Raw genomic sequence first — 24,840 nt, 5'->3', positions numbered from 1 at the left:
GGGCCGAGTGCGAGGGGCCAAGGTCTGAGGGACTCTTCCCCTGTAGCGAGCTTTTGCCCCGGACTGGGGCCTGTGGACTCCAGATGTGCTTTCCAGATGTTCTGCCCCACCCCCGCCCCCCTCTGCTCCCCCTGCGCACTTTTCCAAGGGAACAAGAGGGATGGAAGGAGAGAGGGGGCACGCCCTGAGTCAGACAGGGGGACGGAGGCAAGAACTGACAGAGTTGCTTCACAAGACACCCCCCCACACAATGAATCACATTTAAACACACTGGGCCCCGTATTAGCACAAAAAGGCACTCAGACAACACACCGCTCACTAAGCCACATGAGACTCACAGGGTTGAGGCCGTCCTAAACACAGTGACACAAACGCACAGCGACTTACTGGTAAACACGCAGGGGCCTTCACTGGTGCACATACACAGAGACATAACCGTGCACAGATGAGTGAGTCAGTGCTGGGATACACACATACACACAACCATATGTGCAGCAAGCACCTGGCAACAGCAGGACACACACAGGAAGCTGGCGCTGACAAGCCTCGCTGCACGTCGGGATGCACACACCACACAGCAGAAGCGTCGCAGTCGAAGGGGACAGAGATACACACTGGGACACAGGAAAGGTAGTTTTGACTCGTTCCCACACAAGCACACAAACACGCACACACAGCCAGGCCTTCACAGCTGGACACGCTCAGGTTGCTCCACGTCTGCTGAGATGCGGACTCTGATCCAAGCACGCAGCTGAGCACACACAGGCCTGCTTTGGACGGGGAGGGAGACACTGCCACACGAGCACAGGTTGACACGGGTGGGTGGGTGCACGTTGATTCATGGGCACCCTAGCGCAGACCGCCAAGAGGCAGCCAAGGCTGATACACACGGAGGGAGCAGATGGAAGTGGGAAGGGTTGTCACTGTCCCTCTGTGAATCCCAGTCTCTCTCACGTGTACACTGGGGCCCGGGATTCCGTGCCAACAGAGTAACATGCCGACACTCCTACCCCGGGATGTGCACACACACTGCAGAGACATCCGTGCACACACGGGCACTGACATTCAACGGGCGGTAAGAAACACTAACATCCACGGGCACATCCTGATTCTATGGGGAACAGGAACCCACACCTGGACACACTGTGAGGTGCACACCTGTGAGTGGACACTGTCACCTCTGTGCAGATGGAGGTGCGCGAAACAGCCACAAAACCTGCTCTCGTGCCCCCTCCGCGCTTACACAGTGCCAACACCTACGAACACACAAACACGATCCAAGTGGACAAAGATGTACACCAAGAACCCTGTGTGTGTGTGTGTGTGTGTTTGTCCCTCTATCACTGCACATCATGCACAGACCCTCTCACACCTGCACCCCTAGTTCTCCCCCTACCCTTCCCCCAGGCCCTGCCAGGCTGACTCAAACCCTATTCCTGTCCCTACCAGGCCACTGAGCCATGGGCCTGAGTCACCCCCCGGAGTGCTCATCACCGCTTCTTTGCACACTCGGCCCCCGGAATGCTGAGAATGTGGGCATGTCCCTCCACCCCAGGAGACTCCTCTGCACCCCAGCAGAAGGGGGCAGCAGATCAGGGCTTGGGAAACGGGGCTCTTCGGGGTTCAGCATCTCCGCTGACTGAACTGCCCCAATCTGCGTGCCTCTGTCTCTCCTCCCTCCACAGGGGAAAGCCTCTTTAGTGTCCAGTCCATGCGACCCTTAGCAAGGTGCTGGGTCTACAGAAGGGAGGGTCGCCCTGAAGGAGGAGCTTATACCACTCAAACCTCCCTCTCTTCTCTCTCCATCTTGGGTCACTTTCGTGACCTGTCCCTTCCAGTGTCTCTCATCCTAACCTCTGTGACGGTCTTTCTCTCTCTTCTGTCTTTTTTCTTCTTTGGACTGTGGCCCCCCCGACAGAGGCCAGCAGAACTCTTTAGGGCAGGCGGTGGGAGGAGGGGGCAGGAGAGGTTGGTTCCGGGGCCTGTTTGGGTCAAGGGCTGACAAAGGGGCACTACCACACACTTGGGCCACGAAACAGCTCAGAGGAAGCTCAGGACAAAGAATGCTATTCAGAGAGAGGCTGGGCCAAATGGAGGGAGAGAGAAGAGAGAGAGAGGCAGAGACAGACAGACAGACAGAGATACACACAGCGAGAAAGCAATGGAAAGACAAGGAAGGACAGCAGACAGACAGAGACCGAGAAAGGCACACGGAGAGAAAAGAGACAGAGAGGCAGAGACTCACACAGGCAGAGGGCAGAGGAACAGGAATGCAGAGGCAGCAGGGAAGGGCCAGACGTCCACCATGCGTGACCTTCTCTGCACACCGGGCCCACATCCCAGACTCACCTGGAACTTGCAGGTTGTGCTGGGGGCTGTGGCCCAGGGATGGGGCCAGGGGCATAGCATCCTGGAGCCAGAGTAGGCGCACTGGTTCTGGTGGCCCCTGTGCCCAGCAGCTCAAGTTGAAGGGTGTGTTGGCAGCCACAGTCCTGTCTTCAGGCTCCTCCAGGAAGTAGGGGAGGCCTAGGGGAAGGGCGGTGATAGGGGCTGAGGTCCCCCTGCACCTCCCAACTCTCTGCCCCTCCAACTGGGGTGCTGGACCAACTCTGTAAGGTCTCTGTAAGGTTGGACACCAGACCAACTCGTAAGGTCTCAACCTACCCCTTTATTTCTGGTCCCCAGGACGTTTGAGTCCTCTTTAGATGTCTGACTCCTCAGACCCCTATCTTCAGAACACATGACCTCAACATATGACTGTCCCTACCGGACCCTCCCAGTAGATCTGAGCCTCTCCTGTCTCTTTCCCTGAATATGTGACTTGTCATTTCATTTTACTAATGAGGAGCGTGAGGTCCCTGCGGGGAGAGGAGGGAGGGTTAAGTCATGTGCCTCTGATCCCCATAATGACCTCCCCCAGCATGTCTGACCCACAGAACAAATAACCCCCAAGATGTCTTTCCCCCAGCACAGGTAATCCCCCCAGATCTGCTCCCCCATAATTATGGACCCCTAGCTTCCAGACTCCCTGAGACCTCACATACCTGGGATATATGTCTCCCGGGGATACCCTCAATCCCAGTGCCCTGTGACCTCCAGACTTACCTTCCAGCCCTACGTAGCCCGGCTGGGACACAAAGTTCTGTCCTCGCAGGTCCACGGCACACTGGTACCATCCTGCGTCCACAAGCTGCAGGGAGGAGATGCTAAAGGGCGAGAGGAAGGATGGAAAGGTTCCGGGTCAGAGCTGGACACTGGGAAAGATCAGCAGAACTGAAAGTGGGGGACCGGAACCTCATAGGAAGGATAAAGTAGGAACTATTTTTAACTCAGTTTACAGAAGATAAAAATGAAACCTGTCACAAGTTCCAAGCCACGTGGCCAGCAAGAGTTCAAGATGGGATTCCAACCCAGGTAAGGCTGAGTGAGGGAGCGGTCATGGTCAGGGGTTTGGGGTGTGGCTGGTCAGGGAGAAACTGGATACCTGAGTTGGCTGACCACTTTCCAGTCATCTTGCCAGTCTTCACCCAGGGGCACCTGGATCTGAGTGCTGTCCGCCAGCTCCAAGACCTGTCCATCCCGAAGCCAGTTCACCTCAGAGGGTTCCCCCCGAACCTTGAGCTCACACCGAAGGACCACTGTAATTCCCCGGGAACCGGTGACGTTCCCTGGACTCTCCACAAAGGGGTCACCGACCTCGGCCTGTGCTCCTGCAGGGAAGATGGGAAGGAGTGAGGTTAGGAATCTCGATTTCCCTGGCTCCTCAACTCCACCCTGTCTCTGCCTGCCCACCAGCTGCCCGAACCCCACCAGGCTCTTAGGCCCGCATAGTTGCAGAGTGACCTCAGAGAGGGCTGGAGGGTGGAGGCCTGGGGGAGGATGGGAGTCTTCCCAGGGGACTGAGGCCCAGCATCCCCGCGTCCGTCCGTTGGGAAGTAGGCCCAGGATCTGGCAGCCTCCCACGCCCTGCCAGGGCCAGCGTCTGCCCTTAGTGTCTCTAGAGATTGAACAGGTTGGACTCGTGGGTAGAAGGGAAGAAACGGGCTGGGGAAGAAGACACAGAAGTTAGACATGGGGTGAAAGGAGGAACAGAGATAAGAGAAGAGATAAAGAGGCACCCCTAGGAGGAGATTCAAGGGCAGAGTCGTCCCGAGGGAGATGGAGCGGGGACTCTGAGAGAACAGGGCGAGGTGAAGACAGTGGTGGGAGAGAAAGAGAGAAAGGAACACCACAGAGATGTTAAGCTGAAGCTAGAGACAGAGACCCTGCTTCTCAGAGATGGAGCAGGCTGTGTAAGAGAGGGGTGGGCAGCTGACGGTGGTAGGGAGCCCCACGCTCCCGAGTGCTCCTCATCCCACCCGCCTGGCTTGGGGTTCCTTCAGGGAAGATTCCCACCTGCTCCGGCCGCCCCAGTTCCCGTCCTCAGGGCCCAGACTCAAGCTCAGCGCCCAGTCCTCCCTCAGCCCCTCACGTCTCTGTGTCCCTCTCTTCCTTCCCTGGACCTCTCGGTTTCTGTTTCTGGTCCTACTGTTCCTCTCTCTCTTTTTCTCTCCCCCTTCCTCTCTGAGTCTGTTTGTCCTGCTCTCCCTTTCCCTCTGTCCCTCTGTTGTCCCAAGGAAACTCCCTAAGCGGCCCAGCCCCCTCCAACACCTGCCATCCATCCCCCACTTCCCTTCCCACTGCCCTGGCCCCTTGAAGGAGCCCCCGAGGTGCCCCCCATCACTCACCCTTGGGGACCACGGAGCCCCAGCAGCACAGCGCCAAGCACCAGGCCAGCGGAACCCTGCCCATCCTCAGGCACCACCACGCAGTTGATGCCAAACTTTTCTCCGAAGTTGCTGGGCACGTCGCGGGGAGGGGGCAGGGCCGGGCTGTCCCCAGCCCTCCCCCCAGCTCCGGGCTCCCCTGATTTGGCACTGCCCGCCTGGCACAGCAAAGGCCCCTTGACGGGCTCCGCTTGTTCCTCCGAGGCCGCCTTCCCCGGATCCCCTGCCTCTCTCCCTCCTAGACTTGGGCAACCCTTTCCCCGCCCAGGCTCCCTCTGCCTCCGCCCACCGCCCCGGCCCCAAGCCCAAGGGGCCACCTGGACAGCGAAGGGTTAACGCGGGGAGGCAGGAGGACCAGCCCTGTCTTAAAGGGACCTCGGAAGGAGGCTGGGAAGGGGGAAGGGGACCCCGGTGGCAGCGCCCCCCGTTGGGCCCAAGGCTGTGTGCCTCTGTCAGACTCGGGGCGCTGTCCCTCTGGGCTGTCTGGGTCTGGTAAACATTCTCCAGAACTCCACTCCCCTCCAGCCGTTGCTGCCCCTTGTCCGCCTCCACCCTCCAGGCCAGCCCCAGGCAGGCCTGCTGGGCCCTTCACTCCCCTCACACTCAAGGCTCCTCGGACAAGGACACACACACACACACACACACACACACACACACACACACTCAGATGGTGTAGACAACACAGACAGAGGCTGGGACAGGCAGAGACACGCTGCGGCGCACTGGCAGCCCACGGACATCCTCAGACAAGCCGGGTCAGGAGCTTCCTCCTGGGGTAACCTCAGCCATGGAACTGCACTGCTGGGTGGGCGGCAGGGGTTGGGGGAGGCACTCAAGCAAGGAGAAACACATGCTCAGACGCACCAGGATCCACTAGGACACAGAAGCAGACACCAATATATGACTCACACCCAAGGGGTCCCCGCCAGCCCAGGTTTTAATCCTATCTCTAAGGCTAAGGGCACCCTCCGGCCAGTGACTTACTTCCTGCTTGGATCTCAGTGTGTCCGTCTGTAAGATGGGGGTAAGAGCGGATCTGTGTCACAGGCTCCCGAGAGGGTGGTCTAGGTTCAAGTGTGTGCTGCTCCTCTTACGGGGTGACGACAGCTGACAAGTTTCCTGTGAGGTTTGACCTTTCATCTCGGTCTGTCCCTGCACCTCCCCTCTGCTCTCGTCCCAGCTGGACCGTGCACCTGGGTCCTTGCAGCTATGAGGTCTGGGTATTGGCTTGGCTGGGCGTCCATTCCTGTGCCCTGTGAGTCTGGCTCAGGGGGCTCTGTATAGTGGGTCTGTCCCGATGTCCCTGTGGCCCCTCCCCTCTTACTCCCGCTAACCCATCACCCAGGTAACAAAGAGAGATGTTTCTGAGACCAAATCTGACCCTGCCCTTGCGGAGCTGCAGCTCCTCTCCGCTCTTCAGTGACGCCTCAGTCCTCAGCTGGCCCCTGGGGACCTCCTCTGTTAGCTCTAGGGTCCTCTCATCTGTGTCTGCCCTCAGTGACGGCTCCAGCATCCGTCCCGCCACCCAGGCCTGAGCTCTGGGGTGCTCCCGGACACTGCCCACCCTGCAGTCACCTCACGCACGATTCAGTTCCACAAACCTCCTTCTCAACATCCTCTCGCCTCTCCCCAGATGTCACCCTGGCCCAGCCCGGTCCTCTACTGCCTGGACCCCAGCTCTGGCCTCATCCCTGGGCTGGGAGCCTCTACTCTTCCCTCCAACCTGCATCCCACTGAGCAGTCAGAGGGATGTTTCCAGAGTCCCAAGTTAAACCCTTCCCTCTCCTGTGTTGAACTTTTCAAAGCACCAAACTCTCTCTCTTTTTTTTTTTTTTGGTACTGGGGATCAAACTTGAGTCCTTGTGCTTGTGAGGCAGCTGGTTGGAACCACTGAGATAAATCCCTGGTCCTCAAACTCTTTCTTTCTTTTTTGAGACAGGGTCTTACTATGTAGTTGAGACTGACCTGGAACTCACTTTGTAGCCCAGGCTGGCCTCGAACTCACAGCGATCCTCCTGCCTCAGCCTCCCGAGTGCTGGGATGATAGGCGTGTGCCACCACACCCTGCTCTCAAACTCTTTACTGAGGTCTGCAAGGACCCGCTCATTTTCACCTGACCCACCCCTCCCCCTCCTGTATCTTTCCTTTTCTCACCAGAAGACCCTCCTCCTGCTGCTCTTCGTCCCCAGCTACTACACAACCTTCCTCAGGTTTATTTCTACTGTCCCATCACACTGTATCACTGCCAGACCCCTTCTAGTCTCTCCTAGGTCACCATGTCTTTTACCTCCAATGTCCTGTCCTCCTCCTTTCCTTTGGCATCGTTTTGCTTGGGTTGTTTTTATAGGCTTATTGTCACTGTTACGTCTGTCTCCTCCTGCTGGTCTGTGGGAGGGAAAGGACTGGGTTTATCTTAGTTGCTGCTATATCTCTACTGTCCTATAAAAGACTTGCCAGAAATTAACCATTAATAATTGTGGCATTTGGGGGTACAGATACGTACAAAGTACCCTCTTCTTTAGGGTACACTGGAGTCTCTACCTGCTTTAAGCTCAGTGGACCCAGCTGGATCCAGTGTGAACTAGAACCTGTGCACTCGTTCCCTCAAGAACTATTTACTAAGCCTGGCTCAGTGGTAGTCTCAGCTACACAGGAAGCAGATGCAGGAAGATCTCAAGTTCAAGGCCAGTGTGGGCATTTTATTTTGTCTCAAAATACAATACCTAGAGGTGTAGTTCAGAGGAAGAGCACTTGCCGAGCACGCCATAGGTCTTGAGTTCAATTTCCAGTACTGAAGCAAACAAACAAAACCCTTATTTGCTGACTACCTATTATGTGCTTTACAATTTACTTTGAAATATATTTTCATTTAATTAATTTATCTAGTTTATTTGTTTATTTTTAATTAATTTATTTATGTTTTGGTTTTTTGAGACAGGGTCTCACTATGCAGTTGAGACTGACCTGGAACTCACTATGTAGCCCAGAATGGTCTCGAATTCACAGCGATCCTCCTGCCTCAGCCTCCCGAGTGCTGTGATTACAGGTGTGCGCCACCATACCTGACTTATTTGCTTATTTATTTATTTGAGACAGGGTCTCACTGTGTAGTCCAGGCTAGTCTTGAACTCACTATGTGGCCCAGGTTACCTTGAATTCATGGCAATCCTCCTGCCTCAGCCTATCAAGTGCTGGGATTGCAGATGTGTGCACCATCACACCCAGCCTTGAGATATATTTTTAAAAAATGAAGCCAGATGTGTTGGTGCACACCTGTAATTCCAGCAGGGAAGGAAGCTGAAGCTGTAAGATTGCAAGTTTTGAGTCTTTCCTGGGGAACTTAGCAATACCCTGTCTCAGAACAAAAAGTAAAAGAGCTCAGCCTTGGGTTTTTTGTTTTTTGGTACTGGGGATCGAACTTGGGACTTTTGCTTGTGAGGCAGACAGTGGAATCACTGAGCTAATCCCCTGGCCCCAGCCTTAGGTTTTGACCCCCAGCATCTAAATAAATAAATAGGACAGGTGGATAGAAATGTCCCTTGTGCTAGGGGCTGGGGCTTCTACAGTAAGAATGGAATCCCATTCTAATGTGAAGAGAAACATCACAAAAATATCTGTCAGAATGCAAAGGGCTTTGATGAAAAATAAAGTAGGAGAGGAAACAGTAAGGAGAGGAAATGCTGTTTCAGACAGGATGGTTAGAAAAGGCCTTTCTGAGGTTCTAGTGGAGATGGAAAGGAAAGGAGCAAGTGAGCTATGTGGGGAAGAGCTTTTCAGGAAGAGGGTACAGCCAGTGCAAAGGCCCGGAGGTAGGCACGAGCTAGGCGCAATGAACTTTGGGGAGGCTGGATTGTGCCTGGAATGAATGGAGGTGGGGTAGAGGGTAATAGGGTCTGAGTGGGATCTGGCCTGGTGACGACTTTGGACTTGATTTTGGGGTGGAAGCCACTGATGGGCTTTGAGTAGGAGAGACATGATTTGGTCAATTTATTTACTTATTTGCTAATAACCAAATCAAACCCAGGGCCTTGCACATGCTAGGCAAGGGCTCTCTGCCACTAAGCTACAGCCCACCCTTAATCTGGTGTAAGATTCTCCCTGAGGCCAGTAAGTGAAAGGTTGATCGAAGGCTTCTCGACAGAGGGACCTGGTCCCCGACACCCCAGTCTCAAGTGTCACTATATGTGGGACCCAGGAGTGAGGTGCCTCCAGGGAGGAGCTTTTGCCAGAATGATTCTGAATCTGATCTAGTTCCCAGTCTCCAGAAGATTCTGGGGCTGAAGGACATTTTGAAACACCACAAAGGTGCCATCAGGCAAATCCCCATCATGAACAAATTGTGCAGGGCTGGTAACCTGCTTATTTAAGAAATAAGGGGCACACAAAAGAATGGGAATGGCTACAGGTTTTAACAATTTAAGAGACATAAGGGTCAGGGACTTAGCCCAGTGTCTGATTCACAAACACAAGGTCCTGAGCTCAATCCCTGGCACCAAGGCGGGGGGGAAGACATATATCAAACCTACTATAAAACATGAGATCACCAGGGAAACAGGGACACTGATACAGCTGTTCACTGTGGTAAGTGTGGAAGTCAGTAGTGAGCATCGTGGAAGCTGAGTGTGGTAGTGCATGCCTATAATCTCAACGCTCTGCGAGGCAGGAAGATTGAAAGTGTGAGCCCAGCCTGGGCAAGTTAGCAACGTCGTGAGGCTTTGTCTCCAGAATAAAATGCTAGGGATGTAGCTTGGTGTGAAGGGCTTGGGTAACTGCATAAATAAAATAAAGAAAAAAAAAAAAGAGTATTGTAGAAAGCAAACTTTGGGCTGGAAGTGTTGCTCAGGAGAAGATGCTTAGAATGTGAGGCCCTGGGTTTCCTCCCTATGCCAAAAAGACAGAAACAAAACAAAACAAAAAAAAGGTAAACTTCACAGGGGAGTTACTGAGTGAGTTTTCATTGGTACTGTTGAAAAATTTTGGATATGGACAATGGTACGATGGTCATAGCACATCATGAATGTTATTTAATGCCGCTAAATTGTGCACTTATATTTGTACATTATAATGATGCCATATATATATATATATATATATATGTTTGCAGTGCAAACATATCTGAAGGCCACACTAATTGTAAATATTTGTACCTTGGGGTCCAATAATTCCTTTTGATTGTTGCAGTCATGTGAGTTCATATGTTTTACTACTGCTAAATCTTCCTGATGTTAACTGTTTTCTTTTCTGTGGTGCTAGCAGTGGAACCGGAGCACCACCCACGATGGGCAAGCACTCCACCCCGAGCGACACCCCAGTTCCTCATGTCAATTTTTTATGCAGGCACAGTGCTTATTTTCAGGTAGCAAGTGGTAGTTACGATTAATTCCAGTCTCATCTTTTTTTTTTTTTTTTTTTTGAAGGGATTACAGGCTGAGGCAGAAAGGTCACCCTAAATTTGAGACCAGCCTGGACCACAGAGTGAGTTCAAAGCCAGCCTAAACTACATAGTGAGACCTTGTCTCAAACATAGTGAGCTTGTCTCAACAAAACAAAACAGGGACCGGGGATTTAGCTCAGTGGTTCCACCGCCTGCCTTGCAAGTACAATGACCTGAGTTTGATCGTTTGATCCCCAGTATCACACAAACACACACACACACACACACACACAAAACACAAAAAAAACCCACCAAAAAACAGAGCAAAACAACAGAAATAAGACAGCTGAGCACATGCCTGTAATCTTGGCATCCTAGAAGGCTGAGGCAGGAGGATGGCAAGTGTGAGCAACATAAAGAGTGTAAAAAAGGGCTGGGAATGTGGCTTAGCACAAAGGCTCTGAGTTCAATCCTCAGTACAAAAAAAAAAAAAAAAAAAAAAAAAAAAAAAAAAAAGAGAGAGAAGGAAAGAAAAATAAGACTCTGAAATTTTTGTGAGGTAAGGCAGGAGAGAAGAGGTGGTAGAAGAGACCGGACAGGGGTCTGTATACATGCACTGGTGATTTTAAGAATCTACTTTCAGACTTGGGGAGTCCCCAGGGTCTGAGTCTGTTGGCTTCAACTTTCCCCAGCCGAGGCCCCAACCAGGACAGCCCATCCCTGCTCCCCCTTCCACATCTGGTACTGATGTCAACAGCCAGGGTGGGTGGTGACCATGTTTTTCAGCTCCCGCCCAGCCTCAGGGGAGGGGTGGACTCCCTCATCCCCACCCCTTACTCACTGCAACACCCGCAGTCACATATGCACACGAGGCTATCCCCTGGGCCGGACCAGGGACCAGAAACAAATTTTTATTGCAAAATAAGGACCTTTATGTCACAAGGAGGTCAGATCTGGCCTCTTTCCTAGCTCTGGGCCTTGGAACCTGGCCCTCACTTGGTCTTCTAGCTCTTGTAGGGGTCTAGAGGGGACTTTGATACAGAGTAGGGGCCTTGGGGCTGTATATGGTGAGGAGTGGGGACAGGGCCACTGTCAACAGTCACATAAGCAGGTGTGGGGTGCGCTGTTTCTCTGGGAGTCCCGTGTCCAACATCTGGGTATATAAGTGCGGATCAGGAAGTGTTTGTATTTGGGAAAATGTGAGCAAAAGAAGATACCTAGAGAGGGTGCCTCTGGGGGACAGAAATGTGGCGGTGGCTGGGGACCACGTCTTTGTGGAGTGGTGTGCCTCAGTGGGAAGCTATCAGGGGAGGCAGGAGGGTATTGCAGGTGGGCTGGCTGTGTGGATCCGGGGTTGGGGTCTGTGGCTGGCAGTGCTCATGGGCTTGCAGGATGGTGAGGGCACACAAAGGTGTTGGGGCCGCAGATAGGGACGGACAGTGTCTCCCACTGTGTCATGACCAAGCACGGTTATGCTGTTCTCTGGGGCAGATGCCCAGAGATGGTGGCACTGAGTCTGATGGACAAAGGGGACATTTGAGCTATGACCGTAGGAAGGCTTGTTTGTGGCTGTGAAGATGGCAGCTGGACTCCCTCATGTGGGTTGAGGGTGCAGGGAGTTGTGCGGTATACAGCAGACACACTATACTACATTGACGGCTGCAGAAAGCTCGTGTAGCAGTTGGGGCCCTCATGGCCGTGTGGCTGTGTCCACACGGGAGTGTGGGGGCCAACTGTGTGGTGTCTCTGAAAACTGCTGCATGTGTAACTGGGCTGCCTTTGGTGCGGACGCGGGGCTCCGGACGCACACCCTGTCCGCTAGGCTGTTTGAGGCTGGGTATGTCACCCTCGGCAGCTCCCGCCTCCAGGAGCTCCTCCTTCATCTGGTCTGCACAGCGGGGTGGTGGTCAGCCGGTCGGACCTGCAGCTGGAAGGCTGGCGGGATGTTGAAGAGGCCGCTGACGGCTGGCTGGAGGCTCAGGGCGTCTGGTGGGCAGGGGCTGTCCAGGGAAAAGGCTTGCAGGATGGCGGTGAAGAAAAGGAAGAGCTCTGCTCGTGCCAGGCCCTCCCCAAGGCAGATGCGCTTACCTGGGAAGAAGAGGGGATGGGGCTGAGTCTGTCCTGTGCACCCCCAGGTCCGTGCAGGGTTGGGTGGCAATAGTGAACCCAGGGTGCAGGGAAGGTGCTGCCAGCTGGCACCAGTGGCCTTCTCAGCTAGGGCTGTGGCTATACCTAAGGAGTAGGGCAGGAATGCCTCGGGTTTCTTGAACCGTCCTTCAGCATCCAGGAAACGGCCTGGGTTGAACTCCCCTGGCTGCTCGAAGACCTCAGGGTCATGCAGGACAGAGCCGAGGAGAGGGAAGATCTCAGTGCCCTGAGGGAAATGATAATAAAACTGTGGTTCTTACCAGGGCAGGCCACTTGGTGTAGGATGGCTGAGTACAAACCTGGAGGGCTTGGGCTTGGGACAGGGTTCACAAAACACAATGCCATCAGCATTAATTGGGTGTTACCTGCGAGCACACACACATACTACCTACCTCTGTGTAACAGGTGTGTGGTACGTGTATCTCACACACACATAGTGGTTGTGTACACATTAGTACACTATCTTAGTCATTTTTTTTTTTCAGTACTGGTGAATAAACCTCAGACTCTTACACTGAGCTACATTCCCAGCCTTTTTTCTCAGCTTTTGAATTTTTGAAACAGGATCTTGTTATGTTACTGAGTTGCCCAGGTTGGTTTTCAACTTGCTTTTCTCCTGCCTCAGCCTCCCAGAGTGCTAGGATTACAGCATTCATTACCATCTGTATCATTAACTCGAACAAGTCTAGGCGGCAGGTACAAATATCATCCTTATCTGTCTATCTATCTATCTATCTATCTATCTATCTATCTATGTATCTATCTATCTATTTATTTTTGCAGATCTGGGGATCGAACTCAGGACCTTGTGCTTGTGAGGCAGGCACAGTGCCCCTGAGCTAAATCCCTGGCCCCTTATCTCAATTAAATTTTTAATTTTTTTGCAGTGCTGGAGATAGAATTTAGAGTTTCATGCATACTATATGAACACTCTACCGTTGAGCTACACCCCCAGTCTTTTTATTTTTTGTATTACTTTGAGATAGGATCTTGATAAGTTGCCTAGGCTGGCCTTGAACTTTTAGTCTTCCTGCCTTAGCCTCCCAAGTAGCTGGATTTGCATCCGTGCCCAGCAAAATTACCCCATTTTAAGGATGAAGAGGGTAAACTAGGCTGGTGGTGCACACCTGTAATCCCAGCACTTGGGAGGCTGAGACAGGAAGACTGTGGAGAGTTTAAGGCCAGCCTGGCCTACATAGTGAGAGCCTGTCTCGAAACACAAAATAAAACAAAAGAAAACAAGGCAACAATAAAGATGAGGAAACCAAAGCAAAGGTAACCTTCAGTAGAATGAGACAGAACTTTTTTTTTAGACAGGATCTTGCTGTGTAGTTCAGGCTGGTCTTGAACTCACTACATAGTCCAGGTTGGCCTCAACTCTAGGTGAGTCTCATGCCTCAGCCTCCTGAGTGCTGGGATTATAGGCATGCGCCTCCATGCCCTGCAGAACTAGGTATTTTTATACCTGGTTTTGAAACATTGGGAGTGTGTTGTGATTCAGCTGTGCCTACCCTAAGCCATCTCTCTGTGGAACGTGTCGGAGTTCACCACTTTGCCGCTGTGGTCAAGCCGAGGGTGGTTCCTCAAAGGTTCCCTGGCCCAGGTTTAGGCAGAGCAGCAGCCACAGGACAGATCAGAGATCCCTTTCTGCTGGAGCTGTGGCTGGAGGCTGAAGGCAGGGGAGGGAGCAGGAGGCGGAAGGTGGATTTCTTTGCTAGGGAGTTTGGCTAATGGGATCTGAGCTGGGAAGGGAGAGGCTCCAGGAAAAGACAGCACCATGTTAATGTGTTCAAAATAGGAGAAAGGCAGATGGGAGCAGTTAAAACACAGGTGCTGGGTTCAAATTTGGGCCCCACTTGGAGGATGGGCGACCTGGGCAAGTCTAACCTTGTAAGTACTGCTGCTTTTGTGAAACGGGCATGGTAACTATAGAGGGCTGCTTTGTGATGAAATGAGATAATCCAGAAAGCATTTAGAACAATTCTTGGGTGCTGGGATTGATGGTACACGCCTGTAATCCCATCCCTCCAGAGGCTGAGATGGGAGGATCGCTGCAAGTTTGAGGCCAGTCTGGGCTAGAGAGTTCAAAGCCAGCCTGAACTACATAGTGAGCCCCTATCTCACACAGAGAAAGAAAGGAAGACAGAAAAGAAAAGAATAATATTTGGTACAGGTCCTCAAGTACTGATACCTTTTCATTTTTTAGTACTGGGAGTAGAACCCCAGGCCTTCACAATGAGTACATCCCTACATCCCCAGCCCTTTACTTTATTATTTTGGGACAGGGTCTCACTAAGTTGCTAAGGCTGGGGTCACACTTGTGATCCTCCTACCTCAGCCTCCCAGAGTGCTGGGATTACAGGCATGATTTACCACCCCTGGCTTCTCAATATCATTATGTAGCTGCTGCTGGTTGTATAGAAACCCTCCATCCCAGACACCAAGAGCTGAATTGGTGTTTTACAAGCATTATGGTATCGCTTCAAGGTGATACACCCACTGTTCTCAATTTGGAAGAGGGGCATTTTGAGGCCCAGATGATAAAGCTATTTGTCCAAGGTTGAAGTGACAGTGGTTAGATTTTAACCCCTGTGGTTTGATTCTACAAGGGAATAGCTTGTATTAAGTGACCTCAGGACCTGGGCTATATCGCCCCCTGGTGGTTCTTAGTCTCAGTTGCTTTCCAGGGAAGAGGCAGGGACTCAGGAAGACAGGAGGTAAAGCAACAGACCCTGTGTCTGAAGTAGAGTCTAACAGAGAGATAGGCAGAGAGAAATTAAAATAAAGACATCCAGCTATGATGGAACAGACCTTTAATTCCAGCACTGGGAGGCTAAGGAAGGACTACTGCAAATTTGAGCCCAACCTGGACAATTTAGTAACTTAGTGAGAACTTGTCTAAAAAAAGAAAAGGCAGGATTGAGCGCGAAGCTCAGTACAAAGGAGGGTCTGGGTTCAGTCCTCAGTACTGGGAGAAAGCAATCAAGGAAAGGTGATACACCAATAGCAATTGTCTTAGTGAATAACTGAGACCCTGAGGCAGAGACCGCCGCTGGGACTTGCCCATCCACATACCCACCTGGGGCAGCGTGTACCCTCGGAATTGAGTGGTCCTTGTGACGACGTGGGGTATGCCCATGGGCACGAGCGCCAGCAGCCGCTGTGCCTCGTGCAGAACTGCGTCCGTGTACGGGAGGCGGGCCCGGTCCCCCAGGCTCGGTGCCTGGCCGGCCTGCAGCTCCCGCGTCAGCTCCTCCCGCACTTTCTCTGCAAGCAAGAGAGTAGGGGTGAGGGGCTCTGACCCTCCTCTCAGAAGCCCGTTGTCTTGGGCAGCAGCGATTCAGGGTGAGGCTGGCCACAGGGAGGAGCAGCCTCCGCATCCTCACCGAGCCTAGGGCCCACACATTCTGTGTGCTGGGCTTTAACATCTATCCTCCTAATCCCATAGCAGCCCTGTGCAGCAGGCACCAAAAACTGAGGCCTAGAGAGCCCTATAGCACAGCTGATTCTACCAACACCCCCAGGCCGGTCCACCCTACTGGCTTGACGCATTTAACACTACTGTCTGACCCAGAATTCATCTGGGCTTATTCCCAGCCCTGCTTTTTTTTTTTTTTAATTACTGTTCTGTAATTTTTTTGTTTTTTTCATTTCTGAGTATTGAACCTAGGGACCTTTGCACTGAACTGTATTCCTAACCTTTTATTATTACTACTATTTAAAAATTTTTTTGAGACAAAAATCTCACTAAACTGGTAAGTTGCTCAGGCTAGTCTTGAACTTGAGATCCTCCTGTCTCAGCTTCCCAGGCTGCTGAGATTATAGGCATGCAGCACAAGCTTGGCTGAAGACCCCAGATTTTACTCTCCAGCCCTGACACAAGTGTCTCATGACTTCCTAGAGGGATGACCCTGGGCCCTACTCAAATCATTCCAAAGTGGCCTGAGTGTTTCCCTTGAAACCTGCTCCTTCCTCACCCCTCCTGCCCCATGTCAGGAGGGGCCCACTGTTCCTAGTCACAGACTTCAGCCTGTCCTTGCACATCTCCCTCCCTTGTTATTCTCCAAGACCTGCCTATTCAGGTCCTCTTTCACCCTTACAGCCTCGCCCAGCACTGTCTTCTCCCTGGGCTTCTGGTGCCCTCCCTCACCCTTTACAATTCAACTCTTCAGGGAAGCCCAAAGGGTTTCAATAAAATGCAAAATTGACCCTGTATCCTGCCGTGGCTCCCCATGCCTGAGAACAGCACGTAACATACTGCCACGGGGACAAGGCCCTGCAGCCACCTCCTGCCTTGTTGCTCGCTGTCCTCCACATCCTGCAATTGGCAGCCCCAAGCCTCTCCCTGCTGACACCTCCTCTCCAGATGCAGGTTTAGCCTTGCTGCTCTACCTGTACCTTCTGCCCTCTTCAACCTCACTTCTGTCCTTGGGGCCTGGCTAGCGGAAAAGGCTCTTACTCTGGACCTCAGGATACTTCAGAAGGAGCAGGAGGGCGTAGCGGACAGTAGCTCCGACTGTCATTGTCCCGGCAAACAACAGATAAGTGACTGTCATCAGCAAGTTCTTCTCGGTGAACTCCGTGCTTGGGTTTTGTTCCTCCTGGGAGAAACCAGGCAGAGGGGTTCAGAGAACACAGGCTGTGGGAAGTAGAGGTCCAGGGGACACAGCCCTGGGGTGCAGAGTAGCAGATTAAAGCTTCACCAGGGAGTTTACATAAATGCTTTGGAGAAGTTGGGAAGTGGGCTCCTGATATGAACTTGCTCTGGTTGAAGAGCCTGAGTTTGATCCCTGGTACCAAGAAAAAACAAACAAACAAACAAACAAATGAAAGAAGCCACTAACTTGCTCTGGTTGCAAAGCTTTTAAAAAATGAAAGAAATAAAAGATGTCTAATAGGATAAAAGAGAGAGAGAGAGAGAAAAAAGAAAGCGAGTTGGGCATGGCGGTGCATGCCTATATCCCCAGCACTTGAGAGGCTGGGACAGAAAGATCTTGCACTTGAGGCTAACCTGGACTCAAGACCCTGTCTCAAAAGACCAAACAAACAACAGAAAACAAGAACACAGACAATAACTAAACGTTGGTGAAGACGTGGAGAAATGGCCACCCTTGTGTACTGACGTACAGTGGCACCATTGCTAGGAAAACAGTACGGCGGCTCTTCAAAAAAAAAAAAAAAAAACAAAAGATGCATGGTACACGCTGGCAGTCCCAGCTCCTCAGGAGACTGAGGCGAGGAAATTGCAAGTTTAAGGTCAGTCTGGGAAACTTGTCAAGACCCTGCCTCAAAAACAAAGCAAAACAACTCGTAATTCACAAAAACGGATGGGGAGGTAGCTTAGTGGTAGAGTGCCCTAGGGTCCATTTTCCCAGTATTGCAAAAGAAAAAAAAATTAATGTACAGCAATCAAAAGGTCAAGCCACTCCACGGTGTATATACCTAAAAGAATCAAAAGCAGGAGCTGGGCGTGGTGGAAGACAAGGCAGGAGGATTGCTGGGAGTTCAAGGCCAGCCTGAACTACATCGTGATACCTTGGCTCCAAAAAATTAAAAAGAATTAAAAGCAGAAACTCAAAAGATATTCAGAGCAGAATTATCCATATGGATGTGAGATGAAAGCAACCTAAATATCCACAGAAGGAAGATGAATAGATACATAAAACATGGCATGTTTCCCCCCAAAATGAGACCTAACCAGAAAATAATCATTCTTGAAAACTAGAGATCAAAAATGTCAGGGCTGGGGATTTAGTTCAGTGGGTCCACTGCCTGCCTCACAAGCACAAGGACCCCAGTTCGATCCCCGGTACCAAAAAAAAAAAAGTCAGCCCCAATCACCTTGCCTTACCTGCCATTACAGAGTAGCCATCCAGCAAGTGAAAAGTGAGGTACAACCTGCTGCATGACACTGGCTGTCTCCACAGTAACGACAGTGCTTATTTTCCAGTTAGGTGTTTATTTTCAAGGAAACATGGTACAGACCAGGGAATATTATTCAGGCTTCAAAAGAAGGAAATCCTGCCACATCCTACAACATGGATGAACCTTGAGGACGCTGCCCTAAGTGAAATAAGGTAGTCACAAAAGGATAGTATGATTCCACTTATATGAGATACCCCGAGGGGTCAACTTCAGAGATGAAAGTAGCAAGGTGGCTTGCAACAGCTTCAAAGAGGTAGAAAGGGGCAGTTGTTAGTTAATGTGCATGGAGATTTTGATCTGCAAGACCGAAAAAGAGTTCTAAGGACGGCTCACGCCTGTAATCCAGAATTTAGGGAGGCTGAGGCAGGAAGATTGCAAGTTTGAGTCTTGCCTGGGCAATTTCGTAAGGCCCTGTTTCAAAATTCAAAGTAAATAAATAATAAATAAATAAAAGGACTGGAGATGTAGCTCAATGATGAAGCACCACTGGGGTCCGTCCCCAGGACTGTAAAAAAGAAGAGTTTGGAGATTATACAACAATATGAATAAGCTTAACACTAATGAACTATGTATTTAAAAGTGGTTAAGATGGTAAATTTTATGTGTATTATTACAATTAATATTTTGTTGGGTTGGAGCCAGGTGTGGTGGTACATGCCTATAATCTCAGCACTGGGGAGGCTGAGGCAGGAGGAGGATGAAGAGTTTGAAGCCAACCTGGGCTACATAGTGAATTCAGGGCCAGTTTTTTTGTTTGTTTGTTTGTTTTTTTGAGACAGGGTCTCACTATGTAGTTGAGACTGACCTGGAACTCACTATGTAGCCCGGGCTGGTCTCGAACTCACAGCGATCCTCCTGCCTCAGCCTCCCGAGTGCTGGGATTACAGGCATGCGCCAGCACACCTGGCTAAAGCCAGTCTTAACTACAGAGCAAGACTCTGTCTCAAAAAACCATTGAATAGAGGCCGGGGATTTAGCTCAGTGGTTCTACTCCCTGCATTGCAAGTGCAAAATCCTGAGTTCGATTCCTGGTACTGCAAAAACAAAACTAAACAAAACCTTTAAATAAATAAATGACTAAAATTTTTTTGGCTTGGGAGTGTAGCTCAGTGGGAGGATATGGCTTAGCAGGCTTGAGGTCCTAGGTTCTATCTCCATTGTGACGAAAAAAAACCTTTTAAAAATGGCACCTCCCCACCCTGCCCTAGTTGGGAGCTGGGGATTCAACCCAAGGTCTCCCTCTTGTTAAATACATGCCCGACCATGAGCCACATCCTCAGCCTAAAAAAAATGCTTTTTTAAAAAATGAAAGTTCAGTGGGTATGGAGGTTCATGCCTGTAACCCTAACACCCTGGGAAGCTGAGGTAGGAGGACTGCAAATTTGAGCCCAGCCTGGGCAATTGAGCAACTTAGCAAAAACCCTGACTCAAAATACAAAATAAAAAAGGGCTAGGGATGTAGCTTGGTGCAGTGGCTCTGGGTTCAACTGGCTTCAATCCCCAGAACAGAGAGAGAGAGAGAGAGAGAGAGAAAGAAAGAGAGAGAAGAAATAGGGCCACAGGGTTAAGAAAAAAAATTTACTTTTTCTCTTTTAATAATAAATTGTTCTTATATAATTCATAAAATAAAGTCTACTGCAATTTTAAATTGCAAGGCTTTTCAAATGACCTAACTGTTATTCACACCTAGTGCGGATGGGGAAATAGGGGTGGGTGGGGTAAATGACCCTGAGACTGGCTGGCTGGAGGCAGGACCTGGGCACGGGGCTCCATCATCACAGGGGTGAGGGAAGAGAGACAAACGGGAGCACAAGACACTAGCGCTCCAAGGCTTTCTGAGTGGGCTCAGGAGAGGCGGGGAGAACAATGTATTGAGAGAGAAATGAACGGCAGGAGGACACAGAGAAGATACGTGCACACACATGCAGACAGAGAAAGAGACCTGGTCCAGGTGCACAGGTACATTCAGCCCCAGGGGGCCCAGCCAGGCCACCAGGCCCATCCCACAGGCCCCCCGCACCTTCCCCCAACCTTCCCCACCTGTGCCATCTTCAGCAGGAAGGCATCGACAAGGTCGCGTGCAGGTCCCGAGGTGTCCAGGTTGCCCCGGTGCTGCTGCACCTGCTGGGCAGTGAAGGCAGCCAAGGTGCCCAAGTGGCGGAGGAGCTGCGTGTGGGGGCCGGGCAACGGCTGCAGGAACCAGGAGAACATCTCATAGGTCTGCAGAGGGAAGCACAGCTGGTGTTCAAGGGGCTTGGCAGGAACTTTTGAGGCAAGTGGTCAGAGAAAGGTCCCATCCATCTACCTGGCCCCATGGGGAGCTGATCCCCAGCAAGGTACCACCAGCCGCCCGGACCACAGCCTGGAACTCCTCATCCTCGTAGGAGAAGCGGAGGCCGAAGAGGAGTAGGCAGACAATGTTGGAGGTGGCCTGAGCCAGCAGCAGGGAGGGATCAAATGGACGTCCTGTGGGGCACGGAGGAGGGAGAAGGCTGAGGGGATGCAGAGGCGAGTTGGGGTGGAGCAGGCCCAGGGACAGAGTGGGCGCTCGACCCAACAAGAAAGAGACAGGTGTGGCCAGACCCACAGACAGACAGATGGATGGACGGTGGACTGACAGAGACACATGGACAGTCCGACAGGGTTACAGACAGAGACAGATAGGCAAGGAGAAAGAGAGAAAGAGGCAGGCAGGCAGGGAGAGGAGATGGAGAGATGAGGTCAAACAGAGAAAAGGAGGGAGAGAAAAAAGGCAGAAACAAATGGGCACGGTGGCGAACAGCCGTAATCCCAGCATTGTCTGGGAGGCTGAGGCAGGAGAATCACAAATTCGAGCCCAATCTGGGCAAATTAGTGGCTTAGAGAGACCCTGTCTTGAAATGAAATATACAAAAAGTCTGGGGATCTATCTCAGTGCAAAGGCTCGGGTTCAATCTCTACTACCACGCATGCACACACTCGTGCACACACGCACACACACACACACACACACACACACACACACACACACACGCACGAGGCAGAGAGAGGGATGAGGCTGGCAGGATGGAGACAGAGACAGAGGGTGGAGGTGAACAGAGCCCCAGCCCAGCCCCAGGCTTCCCCTCCTGCATCTTCCCAGGGCAGGGCTGGACCTTCTCCCCAGGTACGGTGGGCTGCCCCACCCTGCTGACCTTCTGTCCCCTGGAACGCCTCCACCAGACGCTGGACTTCTGCCTGCATGAGCTCCTCGCCTTCTCGCCTCCCCATGCCCAGGTCCCGCAGAGCCAGCATGGTGAATTTCCTCAGCTGCTTCCACCGCTCCCCATTGGCGAAGAAAACCCCTGTGCAGAAAGCTAGGCTCAAGGAGGGACTGGCCCCTTCCCTCTAATGAGTTGTCCCCAGTACCCTGTCCTGAGTCCATACCTGCTTGGCCCAGGGAAAGAGGACTCAGTAGGTGCTCAATAAATACACGATTCAGCTGGTTCCTCCACCTTTTTGACTTGAGATTAGAGGGGACATTTTCCACAACATGAGATACTTCAGGACTCTCCTGCTCTGTGATTAACCAGGATGAGGGAAGATTCACTCCTTCCTCTAAACATCTGCTGTTCAATCGCACGGGGAGCTGATCCTCAGCGAGGTACCAACAGCCTTTCTTTCCCCTCCCATCTGCCTACCTCGGCACCACTCCTCACAGTTGAAGTATGAGCAAAGGGAAGAGGGTGAAACTGCCCTGTTCTCCTTCTTTATCCCAGAGGCCTGCTCTGGACAGACCTTCCCCTCCCTTCTCGGAGCTCTCAGTGGTCCCATCTGTTGAATGGCAGCCTGCAGTGGTCCCCTGGCCTCCTCTGGCCCAAACTGGCCTCAGTGCCTCACCTCTCCTTACTTCAGTCCACCATCCCTCTCCTCGTCCCTGGCTTTACCTCTCTCTCCCTACCCCCTGGCACCTGCACAGACCCAGCTGGTTCCCTTCCTGTGATCTCAGCATTCAGTTTTGTCCCCTATGTAGCACTCAGAGGATCTTTCCAACTCTTCCTAGAGCCTTATCCTGCTTAAAATCCACAGCTCCAGCAGAGTGTGGGAGCCCACACTTGTGACCCCATCACCCAGGAGGCTGAGACAGGAGGATTGCAAGTGACTGCCACTTAGTGAGGCCCTGTCTCAAATTAAAAAATAATAAAAGGTCCGGGGAGAGGGTAGTTCATGCAAAGGGCCTGGGTTCGATCCCCAGGACAATCCCCTCCCCAACAAACAAACAAAAACAGGTTTCCAGGAAACCAAAGATCAACTGCTCGGATGTATCCAGGGGCCTGTGGACTTCTCAGCTTTCTTACTCATCTGCTACAACTGGAGCAGCTTCCTCGCACTTCCTCAGACCTGTCATGACCCTCTCCCCGGGCCTGTGTCCCTGCTGTCCTCATGCCTGCATTACGCATGGCTCCACCCATCCTTCATGGCTCCACCCATCCTTCGTGTCTCAGCTCAAGCGGCCCCTCCTCTGAGGAGCCTTCCCTGACCCCCCTCCACCACCAGTATAGGTCCCCTGTGTCTGGCTGTCACCGTAGAATTCTACTCCCTCCCTCTGCTGTCTTACTATAAGCCCTCGGGCCCACAGTGACACTGCACCTGACCGATCACCTGTGTCCCCAGTACCCAGCACAGGACCAGGTATAATGAGATTGTCAGTTGAGTGGTTGAACGTGCCTTTTTGTATCAGGGATCAAACTCTGGTCCTTGTGCTTGTGAAGCAGGTGGCAGAACCACCGAGCTGAATCCTTGGCCCTCGCACCCCTTGTTTTCACGCGCACTGCTCTTTCTGCTGGGAATATCCTTTCCTGTCATCCCAAGTCTCCGCACAGACATCTTCTCTTCCAGGCAGACTTCCTAGACACCTTGTACCAAATATGGAGTGTCTCCATGGTGCCAAGGACTCCCCACGCCAGCCTGTGCCGCTCTATCTGGTGGACCACTCTGCACAGCCCCTGTTGGGTGGCAAGTCTAGCTTCCTACTCTCCTGGGTGCCCTGAAGGAGCAACGCGGGGGTTGCCTTCATCGGTGCTGTACTGCCAGCAGAGGAAGCCACAGGCTGTCCACTTTCTGTCCCACCAGAGAAGGGTGCCTATGTTTTTGAGGTGCTTGTTTATCAGTTTGCTGAGCCTTGCTTCACCTGGATCAGTGACTTACTACTGATTAATCCTGGTAATAGTATGTGCACAGGCCCCATTCTAATTCCATCTTTAGTACAATCCTATGTGATAGGTGTATATCTAAGCCCATTTAATAGACAAGGAAACAGAGGCACTAAGCCACCGAAAGTCACATACCTGTCAGGGCCGGCAGGACCCAGCAGTACCCACCTCCTCTCGTGACTTACCATGACCGTCAAAAGTCTGGTCCAGCGTAGCCAAGATTCCTCGCCCACTGAATCCTTCAGCCTGCTCTCCCAGGGCCTCCTGCACAGCCTTGTGCCCAACCAGGACCACCACGTGCCGCCAGGGGCCCAGGTGCACGGTGAACACTGGCCCATGCTTTTTACTCAGCTGTGGGTGGGAAGGGAGGAAGGGGCTGCTGCTGTGGGGCTGCGGGGAGGGTTGCCTCTGCCAGTTAAGCTGCCTCCATCCTGGGTCCCTGGCCCTTGGATGAGTCATCTGGTCTGGCTTCTTCCTTCTCTACCAGAAGCCTGTCTCTTCCCCTCAAGCACAAATACACCCCTCAGCTGATTTTGAATCTGACACCCTCCTGCTTCAGCCTGGCAGAGTGCTGGGATTACAGGCATGCACTACCACATCTGGCTGAGAAATAGATCCCTTGAGGGGCTCAGTTCTTCTTACACCAGACTTCCGGGCCCACTCCCTCAACATATCCTCTGGTTTTCATCCCAGTTTTTCTGGCCAGGCCCTCACCTCTTGCTCCAGGAAAATCCAGAACCCACTTTGGTCTCTCATCATTCATCTGCCTTCCTGCAAAATCCAGCCCCTTCCCCAATCCCTGCTAAGCCCTCACATTCTACAGCAGACACTGCCGAGCACCTGTGCTCTCTCTCCCAAGACACCCACCCTTTCCTATGCCCTTAAAGTCCCTCAGAATCTTTTAAAAGGGGAACCTCTTTCCACCCACACCCATGCAGGTTGGGAGGCCCCGCTTCCCTCCAGGAACTCCCGGTTCCCTCCTAGCTGTGCTACACCCACCCTCCCACACCATTCCTCCACCTTCCTCCAGCCGGGCCCTGCCCCTCCGAGAACCCGCAAGACCTCCAGCCTCTGGTCAGCCTCCTCCATCCCCAGCACCCCCGCTCCTTTCTTCTTTCTCCTCTCCCCGTGGGTCAGGCTCACTCAGCACCAGCTGCTCTGGCCGTTGAGGGCTCCTGTCTCTCAGCTTTGGTCCCTGCCCACCACTTTCCAAGCGACGGGGGCCACTCCGGTTGGGAACCCTGCTTCCTGCTCTCACCACCTCTTCAGCACGTTGCAGGCACTGCCTCTCCCGAGCTCCAGTCCCCCAGCCCGGGATCCTTTCTGCGGCGCGTCCCTCGCCTTCTCAGCCTGGACAATCTGCTCCTGGCCCCAGCCCTGCACCGCAGTCCCTCTGCCCGCGGACCCCTCCCGCCTCCCGCCTAGGGTACCCGAGGGCCCCTCTGCCCTGGCGCTC

General features: G+C 52.3%; 2 protein-coding genes and 1 pseudogene across 3 annotated transcripts in view; 1 reads left to right on the top strand and 2 right to left on the bottom strand.

The window, feature by feature from the left end:
* Positions 1–5,003, bottom strand: part of Axl (AXL receptor tyrosine kinase) — a 30,887-nt gene extending 25,884 nt beyond the window's left edge. For both annotated transcript variants that reach the window (XM_010623347.2, XM_010623348.2), the window contains exons 1-4: positions 4,728–5,003; positions 3,485–3,710; positions 3,106–3,206; positions 2,350–2,526 (exon numbers count right to left, since the gene is read on the bottom strand). In XM_010623347.2, the coding sequence (XP_010621649.1) occupies positions 2,350–2,526; positions 3,106–3,206; positions 3,485–3,710; positions 4,728–4,791 (568 nt within the window). In that variant the 5' untranslated portion in view covers positions 4,792–5,003. The remainder of the gene's footprint in view (positions 1–2,349; positions 2,527–3,105; positions 3,207–3,484; positions 3,711–4,727) is intronic.
* A 6,026-nt stretch (positions 5,004–11,029) lies between these two features.
* LOC104861748 (cytochrome P450 2S1) lies at positions 11,030–23,993 on the bottom strand. Its single transcript, XM_010623350.2, has 8 exons — positions 23,570–23,993; positions 21,387–21,536; positions 20,519–20,679; positions 20,254–20,433; positions 16,748–16,889; positions 15,368–15,555; positions 12,373–12,514; positions 11,030–12,228 (listed from the first exon to the last, which is right to left on the bottom strand). The coding sequence occupies exons 1-8, from the start codon at positions 23,841–23,843 to the stop codon at positions 12,020–12,022; spliced, it is 1,446 nt and encodes a 481-aa protein (XP_010621652.1). The 5' UTR covers positions 23,844–23,993; the 3' UTR covers positions 11,030–12,019.
* Positions 23,994–24,316: 323 nt separating this feature from the next.
* Positions 24,317–24,840, top strand: part of LOC104861783 — a 7,157-nt pseudogene continuing 6,633 nt past the window's right edge.

The sequence above is a fragment of the Fukomys damarensis genome, unplaced genomic scaffold, assembly GCF_012274545.1.
Source record: "Fukomys damarensis isolate Sample0158 unplaced genomic scaffold, DMR_v1.0_HiC HiC_scaffold_19, whole genome shotgun sequence".
Classification (NCBI taxonomy): domain Eukaryota; kingdom Metazoa; phylum Chordata; class Mammalia; order Rodentia; family Bathyergidae; genus Fukomys; species Fukomys damarensis.
The sequence above is the reverse complement of the archived record's forward strand: the minus strand, read 5'-3'. Positions and strand labels throughout refer to the sequence as shown.

Coding starts and splice junctions, on each gene's coding strand:
- LOC104861748 (XM_010623350.2), bottom strand. CDS start 23,843: ATGACTCATCCAAGGGCCAGGGACCCAGGATGGAGGCAGCTTAACTGG. Junction 15,556..16,747: donor GAAGTATCCTGAGGTCCAGA/GTAAGAGCCTTT, acceptor TCTTGCTTGCAG/AGAAAGTGCGGGAGGAGCTG. Junction 12,515..15,367: donor GAGGGTACACGCTGCCCCAG/GTGGGTATGTGG, acceptor CATTTCCCTCAG/GGCACTGAGATCTTCCCTCT.